General features: G+C 44.6%; 1 protein-coding gene across 2 annotated transcripts in view; it reads right to left on the reverse strand.

Moving 5' to 3' along the window:
* Positions 1-7,695: 7,695 nt before the first annotated feature.
* Positions 7,696-15,076, reverse strand: part of MAOB (monoamine oxidase B) — a 66,568-nt gene continuing 59,187 nt past the window's right edge. For both annotated transcript variants that reach the window (XM_059678462.1, XM_059678463.1), the window contains exons 13-15: positions 14,417-14,528; positions 9,624-9,686; positions 7,696-8,151 (exon numbers count right to left, since the gene is read on the reverse strand). In XM_059678462.1, the coding sequence (XP_059534445.1) occupies positions 7,999-8,151; positions 9,624-9,686; positions 14,417-14,528 (328 nt within the window). In that variant the 3' untranslated portion in view covers positions 7,696-7,998. The remainder of the gene's footprint in view (positions 8,152-9,623; positions 9,687-14,416; positions 14,529-15,076) is intronic.

Below are 15,076 nucleotides of genomic sequence, written 5' to 3' on the forward strand. Positions count from 1 at the left end.
ATTTGTCTTACATAAGCAAAAAAGGAGACTCTAAATTTGCATCTAGAGAACAGAAATTTCTATTCTCTAATCCAAATTCCTTGGCACCCTGTACATGAATGTTGTGCTCTTTTTTTAAAAAATATATATACTTTATTGGTTTTTTACAAAGATGAAGGGAGAGGGCTAGAGAGTTAGAAACATCGATGAGAGAGAAGCATCGATCAGCTGCCTCCTGCACACTTCCCACTGGGGATGTGCCCGCAACCCAGGTACATGCCCCTGACCAGAATCGAACCTGGGACCTTTCAGTTCCCAGGCCGGCGCTCTGTCCACTGAGCCAAACCGTTAGGGCTATGTTGTACTCTCATATGAACCTTCTCAGGCTCCCCCTTTAGGAGTCGGAGCCTCAAAGTAAAGTATCCTATCAGACACTGGTTGGTTAATCCTTGACCTCCCAAAAGACTACCAGGAAACATGATCCAGGAAAGCTACTGCAATAAAGGGAACACCACATTGACCAAGTCTTAATAGTGGCTCAAACATTAGGAGAAATCAGCACAGGGTTTATAGGTTTATGAGGTTTCAACTTGGGCTGGGTGGTTTTTAAGGTCGGTTTTGCAAGGCAGAAAACTGGTCGGGATTGGCAAAATCTATGCCATAGTAAATAGCTCGGGGTCTTGAAGTGAATCTTGAGCAAGCAGTTAGTCTTGATAAATAATGAAGTTTTGTCAGTTCAAAGTTTTATATTCCGGAAGCAAGTATTTCTTGGTACATGTAGCCAAGTTATTTTGACTGGCTCCCATATTGTTTAGCTCAGGGATAGGAAAGTATGATGGTTTCAGTTCTTAGGCTCAGCACAGAACTAAAAATACTTATTATTGCTGCATCCACATTTACATTAGTCAGTCCTAAGAATTTTCTTTAGAAACAGATGATTCTTTGTTGTCATGCTCCTTTCTAAAAGAGCATACATGTTTTTTTTTTTTTAAATATATTTTATTGATTTTTTACAGAGAGGAAGGGAGAGAGATAGAGAGTTAGAAACATCGATGAGAGAGAAACATCGATCAGCTGCCTCCTGCACATCTCCTACTGGGGATATGCCTGCAACCCAGGTACATGCCCTTGACCGGAATCGAACCTGGGACCTTTCAGTCCGCAGGCCGACGCTCTATCCACTGAGCCAAACCGGTTTTCGGCAAAGAGCATACATGTTAAGAGCTCAGGTTTCTGAAGTCAGTTAGACCTGGGTTTGAACCTTGGTATTAAACATAAGATTTCTCAACTGTTAAGTGGAGCCTGCAGTTGTCCTCAGCATTCAGTAGGATAATGCAGGCAAAGCTGTCAGTAACAATAAATGTTGGTCTTAAAAAGGATTCAAGATCAGTTGATGGTCTACTATGACTCCTACTTCTAAAATACACCTCAAATTACTTCTCTCCTCTACTAATACCGTATATATTTGTTTAAATGATATTTCATGTCTCCCCAAATGATAGGCCCCACTGCAAAGGGGTTTTATGTGTGTGGAGATTTGGAGGCCATAGCTCTCTGGATAAAGGTACAGGGTCTTTGGTAGCTGGAGCCCCCAAGCTGCTCACTTCCAGGCATGGAGTAACCTTATCCAGTTACCCTTTATGCCATACAAATGAAATCCTGTTTTTTTCTGGGGAATCACTGCCTTAAGCCAGTATTTTTAGTGCACATGGAGATATTAGCAAATAAGGATCAAGGGTCGTTATTAATATTCTGCTCTTATATAAAACATCACTTGTAGGAGAAAATTAAAATCTACTGTCATTTCCCTGGACAACAATTTCATACAGTGCCCGGTATCCTAATGGTAATGACATAGCTTCAAAGGTATCCAACCACAAATTCAGGTTTGCTACTGTTTAATTATTTTCCTCCCATTGTAACATGTCCTCTAAAGAAGGAATGTAAATGAGCCAATTAGTAACCAGAGGTCAGTCTGGAAGAAGTAATTGACAGGACGAGTCCTCAGATCTCACCAGGGCTCCTTGGATTTAAATTGGAATCCAAGAGAGAAGCATTTATTCATTATTTATTTCACTCGATCATTTATGACATGCCCAGTCTCAAGGGGAAGCTGGAGATCAGGGCGAAATACAAAATTAACAAATCAGTATTAACAAGCACAGAAAGACAGAAATCCAGTCTCACTCTGGCTCACTTAAAGGGCTAGGACTGACACTGGGCACACCCAGGAAGGACACCCCTGGCTTCTCAAAGTTGGGCCAACTTTCTCCTCCATCCCCTGCACCCCTCCCTCTCAGCCACCCATATAAATCTGTCCACAGTAGAAATTTCAGGTTAGGTAAAGAGAAGACAGTATTGGGAAAAGATGAAGATTGTTTAGCATTAGATGGGTGATTTCAAGCACTTGGCAGATAACATCTTTCATGAATCAATGTCTAGGAAAACTGGGTCTGTGTGGTCAGTCCCTCTGAGACAGAAAGGAGCCTATGTTTGTCCCAATTCTGTTTCCTAGGTCAGTAGTCGGCAAACTCATTAGTTAACAGAGCCAAATATCAACAGTACTTCTTCAAAATAGACTCGGCCCAGGCCGAAAACTGACTTCTGTGCATGGGCCAGGAAGTTTCAATCGCACTGTACGTGTGTGCCCCCACGTGGTATTTTGTGGAAGAGCCACACTCAAGGGGCCAAAGAGCCGCATGTGACTCGCGAGCCACAGTTTGCCAACCACTGTCCTAGGGCATAGGCAATGCAATGTAGTTGGGTAGGCAGGGTGAGCAAAGGGTAACTATAGCCTAGGTCAGTGGTTCTCAACCTTCCTAATGCCGCGACCCCAACAATAAAATTATTTTTGTTGCTACTTCATAACTGTAATTTTGCTACTGTAAACAGTATGTAATTATATGTATGTTTTCCGATAGTCTTAGGGGACCCCTATGAAAGGGTCGTTCGACCCCCAAGGGGTCGCGACCCACAGGTTGAGAACCGCTGGCCTAGGTTGTCAGGGAATGTTCAGGGGGAAAGTTGGGTTAGCCATGCAAGAGTCCAGCCACCCTCGGTCTGGGTTTTCAGGGTGTTTCAGAGTATGGCAAAGGGTGACAGCAGGTCATCTGGATCAAGGACACTTTCAAGCTTAGGCAAGAAGGCCCCCCACCCAAGGAGCAGAGACTGGGCCTCTTCTGGAATTCCCAGGAGAATGCTGATGGCTACGGGACACTGAGCCTTATCCTATCCCCCTCAGGCAGACCCATCTTTGTGAGAGGATGAGGGCTGAGATGCAGTCCGTGGCTATTAGTCTGCATGGCTATTAGGGACCCTTAACTAAGCTGTTCTCACTACATCCCCCTATGTGGTAGGGATATAGTTGGAACCCAGGTGCTGTCAATCTCTTACCCTTTGCCCCCACAGCAACTAAATATGACTTTTCATACACCTGCCAAGGCCTAGGCCCCTGAATCCTCTGGACTAGTCTCCAGAGAACCTTGACTGAATCACCTGCCAACTTAACCTGGGATCCTGCTGGTTTGGTTCACTCACCTATCTGGGTTGCCCTATGAAGGCATGTATATTGTATGATTGGCACTGTGAACCTAGAGCAGTGATGGTGAACCTATGACACGCATGTCAGAGGTGACATGCGTACTCATTTTTTGGGTTGATTTTTCTTTGTTAAATGGCATTTAAATATGTAAAATAAATATCAAAAATATAAGTCTTTGTTTTACTATGGTGGCAAATATCAAAAAATTTCTATAGGTGACACGGCACCAGAGTTAAGTTAGGGTTTTTCAAAATGCTGACACACCGAGCTCAAAAGGTTCGCCATCACTGGGCTAGATGGATAGTGGTGGGGGAACAGCCTCGCTGGACCCAGCCGACTCTCCATTCCTTGGCTTCCTAAAGAAGGAAATTCTGGGGTTGAGTGGCTAATGACAAAACATTCAAAGTCTCCAGGCTGACAACAGGAGAGCATGCCCAAGGCCAAGGAAATAGTACTGCCTGCAGGTACAAATCCCAAAGGAAGGCTAGCAGGCCACAGTCCACCTTGGGCTTAAAAATGAGTTATATTCAGCCAATATCTGTCCTTGACCTGTGGACTGGGGGCCTGAGCGTTCGGTAACAATGGAGGTAGAGCAGGAGAAGAGAAGAGCAGGTAGAGAACAACATAGGACCAGAGAAGAGGTATGGGTTGTGGGGATGTGGGGTTTATGGCTCATGTCAGTTCTAACTCTCCTGAAACAGCTGGTGGTCTTCTTCCCACTGCTCCTACAAAACTGCGGAATTTTCTCCTTGGTTTTCTGTAACCTCGGTAAGATTCTTGTATTGAAAAGCTTTTGACAGCAGGTTAGGAAAAAGAAAATATAATACAATAAAATGGCCTAGAGGTAAGACAGATATGTCAAAGTAAAGAGCAAAAGTTCAGTACCACTCAGCATTTTGTCTTCCAGGGAAATGGATTTTCAAGGAGAATAAACTGAATCAGAATGCGTATGGAAGAAATGATTCATGGTTGAGATATAAAGAAAGCCGAAAGAAGTCAAAGAGATCATAGGTAGAGGCCAGAGTCTGAAATGTCATGGTATATGATTTGTCAGTGGCTCATTGTGTAGTCTCAGCAGAAATGACAAGAACAATTACATCAGAAAGTAGAAGCCAAGGGTAAGTTCAGGGTCTAATTAGATCAATTATTTCTAATACAGGAGCTTGGCCTCTAGCGTCCACAGACTAAAATGTCAGTAAGATCACTCTCTGGGAGAATTTTCAACTCAGATGAGTCTTCTTCAGTACCTAAAAATAAAACTTACAGGAAATAAACCACCACAACAAATCCATGACCACATTACACCAACTTGTCTATACAGTCCCCTAGACTCCAGAGCATTCTAAAATATTCTAGTGTGTGTGTGTGTGTGTGTGTGTGTGTGTGTGTGTGTGTGTGTGTGTGTATACCACAACTTTTATCCATTGATCCCTTGATGAAAACTTACATTGTTCCCAGGTCTTGGCTATTATCAATAACTAGAGGCCCGGTGCACAAAATTCGTGCCCAGGTAGTGTACCTAGGCCTGGCCAGTGATCAGGGCCAATCAGGGCCTTCCAGCTGGTGGTTGGGGCCTCCCTTCCCTGGCTGCCGGCTGCCCACCGGGCCTTCCTTCATTCCACGCCACCCCCTGGTGGTCAGCGCACGTCATAGTGAGCAATCGAACTCCCGGTCTCCTGGTCAAACTCCTGAGGGGACACTTTGCATATTATATATAGCCTTTTATATATATAGACTAGTGACACAGTGCACGAATTTGTGCACTTTAAAAGGGGATTAATTAGAGGAAATATTTTAATATTGCTATTTGCCCTTTCTCTATAATAGTAGTGCCAGAGATGAAAGAGAATTAGTAAAATGTATATGAAAATCTTCCTCCAGTCAGAGTCTGGGGTGCACCACAGGACACAGAGTCAAGTCCCTGCACACCCATGTGTGCCTTGAAATCACACGAGACCCCGAGCCAGCCAGCCCCACCCACATTGGGCTAGATCCAGACCTGGCTGGTCCCACCCTTGTCAAGCCCCACCGGGTGGGGGGCACAGCCTGAAGTCCCCCGTCAAGCTCTGCTGGGTGGGGGGAATTACCTGAAGTCCCCCGGCCTGGTGCCAGGGCAGGGGGTGTGGCCTGAGGCCCCCCATCAAACCCTGCTGCGTGGGGGGCACTGCCTGAGGTCCTCTGTCAAGCCCCATAGGGGAGGGGCGGGGCGCAGCCTCAGGTCCCTGCTGATTGCTTGTTAAGGCTCATTTCAGGAATTTGGCCTCTGCTGTGGGTACAGCCATCTTGTGTTACGGAAACCCCCGCCTCCGCTGTGGGTGCCTCCATATTTGTGGCAGCATGATGGTCAATTTGCATATTTCCTCTTTATTATATAGGATACTGACTTGAACATGGGGGTGCAGATATCTCTTCAACATGGTGCTTTTATTTCTTTTGGATATATTTTCACGAGTATAATTGCTTAATTACATGGTGGTTCTATTTTTAATTTTTTGAGTAACTTCCATACTATTTTTCATAGTGGTTGTACCAAATACACCCCCCCCCCCCAACAGTGCACAAAGGTTCGCTTTTCTCCATATCCTTTTCAGCACTTTTTTTCTCCCATCTTTTGGATACTACCCATCCTATCAAGTTTGATACCTCATTGTGGTTTTGGTTTAATTAATGTGTTAGAGTTAGTAATGTGACTACTTTAGGAAATTATTTTGGAGGGTAGCATGCTCAAGAAGACATCCTTATGTCAAGTTCATTACATTTAAAAATATATTTTTATTGATTTCAGAGAGGAGAGAGAAAGAGAGAGAGAGAGAGAGAGAGAGAGAGAGAGAGAGAGAGAGAGAGAGAGAGAAATATCAGTGATGAGAGAGAATCATTGATTGACTGCCTCCTGAATGCCCCTTATTGGGGATTGAGCCCGCAACTTGGGCATGTGCTCTTATGGGGAATGGAACCATGGCCTCCTAATTCATAAGGTGACACTCAACCACTGAGTCAGGGCAAGTTAATTGCATTTTTAGACAGATTCAAAACACAAAATTTAAAAAGAAAGTCTTAGTGGGTTATTTAATTTCCTCATTTTTGTCTCTAAAGTTCCTATAAATTCATGAATGTAAATGTCACTGTAAAATCAGAAACTCTATACTATGATTGATTAATTCTAAGACATTTCTTAAATTCCATTTATGCTAAGATTACTAAGCTTCATTTTCTAAGGGAGAGTGAAAGAATGGTCACTTATGGATTTAAAATATATCCTGATAAAAGCTGACTTTGGAAGTCAAGAGATATGAGTCCTTTGAAATAATATCATTTGAAGAGTAGTTCAAATAGACTCTAATGAACTGTGAAACTATAGTTTTAAATTAATAAGTGTACCTGGTAAAAAGCTTTGCACTGGTAAGTAATATGAAAGGTCAAATGAAATATTCTAATTATCTTAACAGTTAAAGCATCTTGCTTATTAATATGCCATTTATTTTGACAGTTCTTTTTTTTGGGGGGGGGGAAGATGAAAGTAAGGAACTGTGTTTTTTAGCATCCGTGTCATATCACTATAAATCATTTACCAAGTGCTCATAAACATACCATCCATGATGGATCACACAATCAAAATGCATCCATCATTTGGGCTTCAAGAAATTTTTGGCTAAATATGTTAAAGCCACAATTATATGCTGAATATTGTATTATGATTTAATCTGTCAAAACCTCAAAAAAGTCATTACTCAAAAAGAAAAAAACAACAGACATCTGGTGAATCAATTTTATTGCATAACAATAGTAGGAGTAGTATAGTAGTAGTGGTACATAACAACTTAGTACAAAGTAAACCCATTCAAGAAGGTGTCATCAGCAACCATGGCAGGGAGAGGGGAGGGTTATTGGGGGCATATAGACAAGGAGGTGGGAAAAGCAATGGACCTGCATTCTAGTCTCCAAAACATCAGGGTCTTATTTCAGACCTTGGATAATTATATTCCACCTCCCTCAGCTTTAGTTGGCTCAAGTCTAAAATAGAAAGTAGGGACTAGATGGTCTCCTAGGCCTACCACCTATAACAATACAGGATTCTAAGGACAAATGCAGAGAACTTGAAAGATGGGAATGGTACAGTTAAGAGGAAGGAGAAGCACAAAGCCACAGAGGTAGGGAAAAGCTATTTTTTTTGTGTGTGTGCATGGGCAATGTGTGTTGTGGGGCAACAAGGACCTTGAACAAGACTGGTTAACTACTGTGACATTTCTGGGGGCAATAAATTTGTAAAAGGGCAAGACAGAGTGCTAAGCCTAGCAGGGGACAATACGCAGGGACCAAATAGAGGAGGAGATACTGTTTCCTATGATCTGTAGTCTGACTTGTGTTGCTCCTCGCCTCACACTAGAGTCTGTATGTCTTCATGAAACTTTATTTCAACCCCATCCCCAAACCCACACACCAAGTAAAGTAAAGAAGATATGGTTACAGATGCCTCCTCTTTAGAGCCGCACAAGTAGCCCCCTTTTATGGGCCAGGAAGCCAAGAGCAGTTGCTGACAAGATGGTAGTCAATCCAATCAGCCTCAGCAGGCCTGGCACGGAGGGCAAATGTCTCTCCAAGAAGGTCGTGTGAATGGGCTGCACAGGAACATCCTGGGTGCAGAGAACATTTGGTGTCAGTACAGGGCTTGTGCACTTCACTCCAGAAAGTCTGCATTTCCTCCAGTTCTCTGAACATGACTCACTCTTACCAACCTCTAGACCAGTGGTTCTCAGCCTTCTGGCCCTTTAAATACAGTTCCTCATGTTGTGACCCAACCATAAAATTATTTCCGTTGCTACTTCATCACTGTCATGTTGCTACTGTGATGAATCGTCATGTAAATATCTGGTATGCAGGATGGTCTTAGGCGACCCCTGTGAAAGGGTCGTTCAACCGCCAAAGGGGTCGCAACCCACAGGTTGAGAACCGCTGCTCTAGACTGTTAAACATAACATTCCCTCTGGTCATAACACTCATCTCCCTCCTCCATTTGGCCCTTTCCTTAACTAATTCTGACTCATCCTTCAAGTCTCAGTTTATACTTCACTTCCTCAAGGAGCCCTTCCTGTGTCCCCAGGCTTTTAACATTCTCAGCATGTCATCTTCATCACAATTGTGCTTTCTGGTTATCATCTGTTCTCTCAACCACATGTTGAGCTCCATGAAAACACTGCTGTAGCCTTTTCACAACAGCTGGTGCAGAGTTGGTGCACCATAAATACTTGTTGAATTGAATAAATGTATGGTCCACTCAGCCCTCAATCCCATATGTGACCGGCAGTAAGAGAATAACTTGGACTGGTAGGGCTATTCGTTTTGACTTCATACTTAATAGAGGAATAACTTTGACCTTTTTGACCTTTGTCCTCTACAATGCATTTCATTCTATCTTGTATGTGTCCTTCCAATCAGGAAGACTTCCTGGGGTTTTATTATGAAAATAATAATGTATATATGAAAAAATAATTTTTTAAATCTAAATCTGCTCCATTTTATTCATCCCTTTGCCCCATGGATGGGGGATACTGCTATATCTTCCTTTCATTTTCTACCTCCTGTTGAGAATCACCAGATTAGAGATTTATTCAACAGGCATATGTTCAGTCTAGAACTCTCAGACCAAAAAGAAATATTTTTCCTAATAATATGTAATGACTGTGGCAGCTACAAATTTATAAAAGTTCTAAATCTCTCACCTTTGACCTAGCCCATGCCATTAAACATTCATGGGTTGAAACACTTAGGGAAAGGTATGTGAATATATACAAATGTACTCTTTTTGAAAATAATTGTTTTTATTTTTTTATTATTTTTTAATATTTATTTTTATTGACTTCAGAGAGGAAGGGAGAGGGAGAGAGAGAAACATCAATGATGAGAGAGAACCATTGATGGGCTGCCTCCTGCACGCCCCCTACTGGGGACTGAGCCCACCACCCTGGCATGTGCCCTTGACTGGAATCAAACCTGGGACTCTTCAGTCCATAGGCCGACGCTCTATCCACTGAGCCAAACAGGCTAGGGCGAGAATAATTGTTTTAAAGAACAGAGATTTGAATTCATGAAATAAAATATAACCTACCACAAACTCTGGTTCAGACTGCCAGATTTCATCCTCTGGAATCTTCCTCATGGCATGCAGGATCTGAAAAGAACGAATATCCTGATGAATAACAAAAGTAACACCATCTTTCTCCAAATCTGCTCTTTAAATAAAGGACTAAGTCTCAAGATATCTATAAAAAATACCAGAGTAACAGCTAACATAGTCCACTGAACCTTTAAAAGGTCCCAAAAAGCCTTTCATTGATGGCATAAGAGGCTCCAATCATCAGGCTCATCATAAATTGTATTTGTGAACATGACTTAATGCCGGGGTCCAGCCCCAGCGGGTCCAGGGGTCCCCAAAGGTGTGGACGGAGTCGGCGAAGAAGGAATGACACGGAGACAGCGTTCAGTTGATCAGCAGCCTAGCCAGGATCTCCAGCCAAGTTCTGGTCTTGATCTCCAGAGAGGCTCTGCTTCGGATCTCCAGCGAGGTTCTGTAGCCATGTTCCCTCGCTAGGTTCTCCAGCCAGGTTCTGTCCAGGCTCTCCAGTCAGGTTCAGTGTCCAGGTTCCAGTCAGGTTCTCCTGCCAATCTCTGTAGTCAGGTTCAGTCCAGGATCTGCTGCCATGCTCTCTCGCCAGGCTTTGCCTCCAAGCTCCGAGGCCAGTCCCTGTCCAGGATCCTCCGGCATGCTCTCGCCAGCGAAGTTCTTCTGTCTCTAGAGAACGTTCTGTGTAGGTTCTGTGCCTAGGCTCTGTCTCTCTTGGTCCTGTCTTCCAAGCCCTGTGTCCTTAGTTCTGTCTTATAAGTTCTGTGTGTTTCTGTCTTGTTACAACTGTATTTATACCAGTTGATTCAATCCTATCAATCTCTATTACAAAGGTTAGGGCGTTTCTTATCTCCATTCCAGGGAGAAAAGATTATGTAGTTTAAGCATGATTGTTCGTAGTTAAAGGGATTAATTACCCGCCTGGCACTTAGTTGAGGGTTTTATTCCCTCCCTAACTTCAGGGGAAAATCCCTACCTGGGGATTCAACCTTTCTCGGAGAGGTGACCTTGGTTAAAACACAGCGCCAAGAAGGTGAGCAAACATATTAAGAACCATATGCCATATATGCCAGGTCCCTTGAAACAGCAAGGATGGACCGGCTCCCGGCAAATTCCCCCTTTTTTATTTTTTAAAAGCAAGCATTAAAAAGAAAAACCTCAAATGCTCTCTTATATCCATTTTAAGCGTAGGATTGGCACTTTCTGCTATTACCTGAGTCCTGATCTATCACCCCAGGGAGAGCTTGCCAATCCTGCACTTTCCCAGGGTGGAAAGGCTGCAGTGGGGTTAAGGATAAGGCTCCTTGGGCCTACCTTCTCCCATGCCTCTACATTTACCTTTCCGGCACCTTTCCTTCCTCAGAAAAGCATGGACATATTTGTTGTACAAAACGTTCTGTCTGACTGGGAGTAACCTTAATTCCTCTGCTAGCAAGCATATGTGTTAAAAGATCAATACGGAGTCTTTTTTCTTTAGACTCAGTATGGCACATCTTCTTAATCTAAAGATCAATACAGAGTCTTCTTTCTTTGGACTCAGTATGGCACATCTTCTCAAACTAAGAATCAATACAGAGTCTTCTTTCTTTGGACTCAGTATGGCACATCTTCTCAATCTAAGTTCTGTACTATCCACCTTCTTACCCTACTTATCCTCTATAGGGGGGTCTGTAGCACCCTGGTGGAGTCCTATCCGTCCCGAGTGTGGGGGTTTTCAAGGGGGGGGGGCTTACCTAAGGGAATCCTGTTCCAGGGATTCCCAAAGGTGTGGACGGAGTCGGCGAAGACTATCCACCCTCTTCCTACGGTGGAGTCCTATCCGTCCCGAGTGCGGGGCGCTTACCTAGGGGTCCCTGTTCGGGCGCCATATGCCGGGGTCCAGCCCCAGCGGGTCCAGGGGTCCCCAAAGGTGTGGACGGAGTCGGCGAAGAAGGAATGACACGGAGACAGCGTTCAGTTGATCAGCAGCCTAGCCAGGATCTCCAGCCAAGTTCTGGTCTTGATCTCCAGAGAGGCTCTGCTTCGGATCTCCAGCGAGGTTCTGTAGCCATGTTCCCTCGCTAGGTTCTCCAGCCAGGTTCTGTCCAGGCTCTCCAGTCAGGTTCAGTGTCCAGGTTCCAGTCAGGTTCTCCTGCCAATCTCTGTAGTCAGGTTCAGTCCAGGATCTGCTGCCATGCTCTCTCGCCAGGCTTTGCCTCCAAGCTCCGAGGCCAGTCCCTGTCCAGGATCCTCCGGCATGCTCTCGCCAGCGAAGTTCTTCTGTCTCTAGAGAACGTTCTGTGTAGGTTCTGTGCCTAGGCTCTGTCTCTCTTGGTCCTGTCTTCCAAGCCCTGTGTCCTTAGTTCTGTCTTATAAGTTCTGTGTGTTTCTGTCTTGTTACAACTGTATTTATACCAGTTGATTCAATCCTATCAATCTCTATTACAAAGGTTAGGGCGTTTCTTATCTCCATTCCAGGGAGAAAAGATTATGTAGTTTAAGCATGATTGTTCGTAGTTAAAGGGATTAATTACCCGCCTGGCACTTAGTTGAGGGGTTTTATTCCCTCCCTAACTTCAGGGGAAAATCCCTACCTGGGGATTCAATCTTTCTCGGAGAGGTGACCTTGGTTAAAACACAGCGCCAAGAAGGTGAGCAAACATATTAAGAACCGTATGCCATATATGCCAGGTCCCTTGAAACAGCAAGGATGGACCGGCTCCCGGCAAATTCCCCCTTTTTTATTTTTTAAAAGCAGGCATTAAAAAGAAAAACCTGAAATGCTCTCTTGTATCCATTTTAAGAGTAGGATTGGCGCTTTCTGCTATTACCTGAGTCCTGATCTATCATCCCAGGGAGAGCTTGCCAATCCTGCACTTACCCAGGGTAGAAAGGCTGCAGTGGGGTTAAGGCTCCTTGGGCCTACCTTCTCCCATGCCATTACATTTACCTTTCCTTCCTCAGAAAAGCATGGACATACTTCTTGTATAAAACGTTCTGTCTGACTGGGAGTAACCTTAATTCCTCTGCTAGCAAGCACATATGTTAAAAGATCAATACAGAGTCTTTTTTCTTTAGACTCAGTATGGCACATCTTCTTAATCTAAAGATCAATACAGAGTCTTCTTTCTTTGGACTCAGTATGGCACATCTTCTCAATCTAAGGATCAATACAGAGTCTTCTTTCTTTGGACTCAGTATGGCACATCTTCTCAATCTAAGTTCTGTACTATCCACCTTCTTACCCTACTTATCCTCTATAGGGGGGTCTGTAGCACCCTGGTGGAGTCCTATCCGTCCCGAGTGTGGGGGTTCTCAATGGGGGGGCTTACCTAAGGGAATCCTGTTCCAGGGATTCCCAAAGGTGTGGACGGATTCGGCGAAGACTATCCACCCTCTTCCTACGGTGGAGTCTGATCCGTCCCGAGTGTGGGGGTTCTCAATGGGGGAGGGGGACTTACCTAGGGGAATCCTGTTCCAGGGGTTCCCAAAGGTGTGGACGGAGTCGGCGAAGACTATCCACCCTCTTCCTACGGTGGAGTCTGATCCGTCCCGAGTGTGGAGGTTCTCAATGGGGCGGCTTACCTAAGGGAATCCTGTTCCAGGGGTTCCCAAAGGTGTGGACGGAGTCGGCGAAGACTATCCACCCTCTTCCTACGGTGGAGTCCTATCCGTCCCGAGTGTGGGGCGCTTACCTAGGGGTCCCTGTTCGGGCGCCAGATGCCGGGGTCCAACCCCAGCAGGTCCAGGGGTCCCCAAAGGTGTGGACGGAGTCGGCGAAGAGGGAAAGACTCAGAGACAGTGTTCAGTTCATCAGCAGCCTAGCCAGGATCTCCAGTCAGGATCTCCAGCCAAGTTCTGGTCTGGATCTCCAGAGAGGTTCTGCCTAGGATCTCCAGTCAGGTTCTGTGGCCAGGTCCTGGTCAGGTTCTCTTGCCAATCTCCGCAGTCAGGTTCAGTCCAGGATCCCTGCCATGCTCTCTCGCCAGGCTCTGCCTCCAGGCTCCGAGGCCAGTCCCTGTCCAGGATCCTCCGGCATGCTCTCGCCAGCGAAGTTCTTCTGTCTCTAGGCTCCGTGTAGGTTCTGTCTTCTGAATTCTGTCTCCTGAGTTCTGAGTGTTTCTGTCTTGTTACAACTGTATTTATACCAGTTGATTCAATCCTATCAGTCTCTATTACAAAGGTTAGGGCGTTTCTTATCTCCATTCCAGGGAGAAAAGATTATGTAGTTTAAGCATGATTGTTCGTAGTTAAAGGGATTAATTACCCGCCTGGCACTTAGTTGAGGGTTTTATTCCCTCCCTAACTTCAGGGGAAAATCCCTACCTGGGGATTCAACCTTTCTCGGAGAGGTGACCTTGGTTAAAACACAGCGCCAAGAAGGTGAGCAAACATATTAAGAACCATATGCCATATATGCCAGGTCCCTTGAAACAGCAAGGATGGACCGGCTCCCGGCAACTTAATAGGCATGAGATCACAGGAATTGTCAGGAAATATAAAAATGAATTCTGAGTCCTAATAGAAACATGTTTGGTGCTATAATATTAGTCCTAGGTTATTTCTCAATGAGAGCCATAGTGATCTTTTGTCCAGTGGACTCTTTTATCTTGGCTGACATGATAGATATTTTCATTGTTACTTTTGGGTTAAAGTGTTCACTTCAACTGAAACTATTGTTTAAATTGTGTTTCGTGTGTCTACTGGAAAGTTGGGCTCCAAGATCTCAGACATCTTTAACCTACTTATCAGGCCCATGAGTTACCTCCTTCCCCACAACCCATGACTCCAGGCCCTACCTCTCGGGCTGCTCTCTCGCCAGCCTCCACAGCCCCCTCCATGTAACCACTCCAGTGTGTAGCAGTCTCGGTGCCTGCAAAATAAATCCTGCCCACCGGCTGGCGGAGTACCCTTGAAACAAAAGCAAAGAGGTAAAAGTGGTCAGTATCAGAGAACCAAAGAACCTTCCCATAATGACCAAGGCTGGTTGGTATCCTCAGATTCTATACATCAGTAAGTAGTACATTGTGAATTTTGGCAAAATGCTCACAGGTTCCTCCAGCTCTTGCATGATTCTTGTCGCAGACAAAGTCCACTCCTGTACCAAGAGCTTACAAGTAAAGGGACTAACATCAATGGAGCATGTATTTCCTTCACCTACATGAAGTCATGTGTAGCTCCTTCTATGGCTCACTAACTCTTTATAAGCTGACACATGCCCCAGTTCCTTACCTGGCAACTTTACCAATGAACTTGGGAAATCACTACTCTAGCTTCCCCATCTCTTCAAGGACACACTATGATGATATTTCTAAGACCTTTTCCATCAGTAACATGTAACAATATCTGTGAGTCCGAAACTACCATTCATGAGCACTCACCTCTACTAGCATTGAGTTTTATTGCTTTACATTACAAAGGTTAACAAATTTGGATGCCCAGCACTCTTCTAAGTGCAT

This window comes from Myotis daubentonii, chromosome X (assembly GCF_963259705.1).
Source record: "Myotis daubentonii chromosome X, mMyoDau2.1, whole genome shotgun sequence".
NCBI classification, from domain to species: Eukaryota; Metazoa; Chordata; class Mammalia; order Chiroptera; family Vespertilionidae; genus Myotis; species Myotis daubentonii.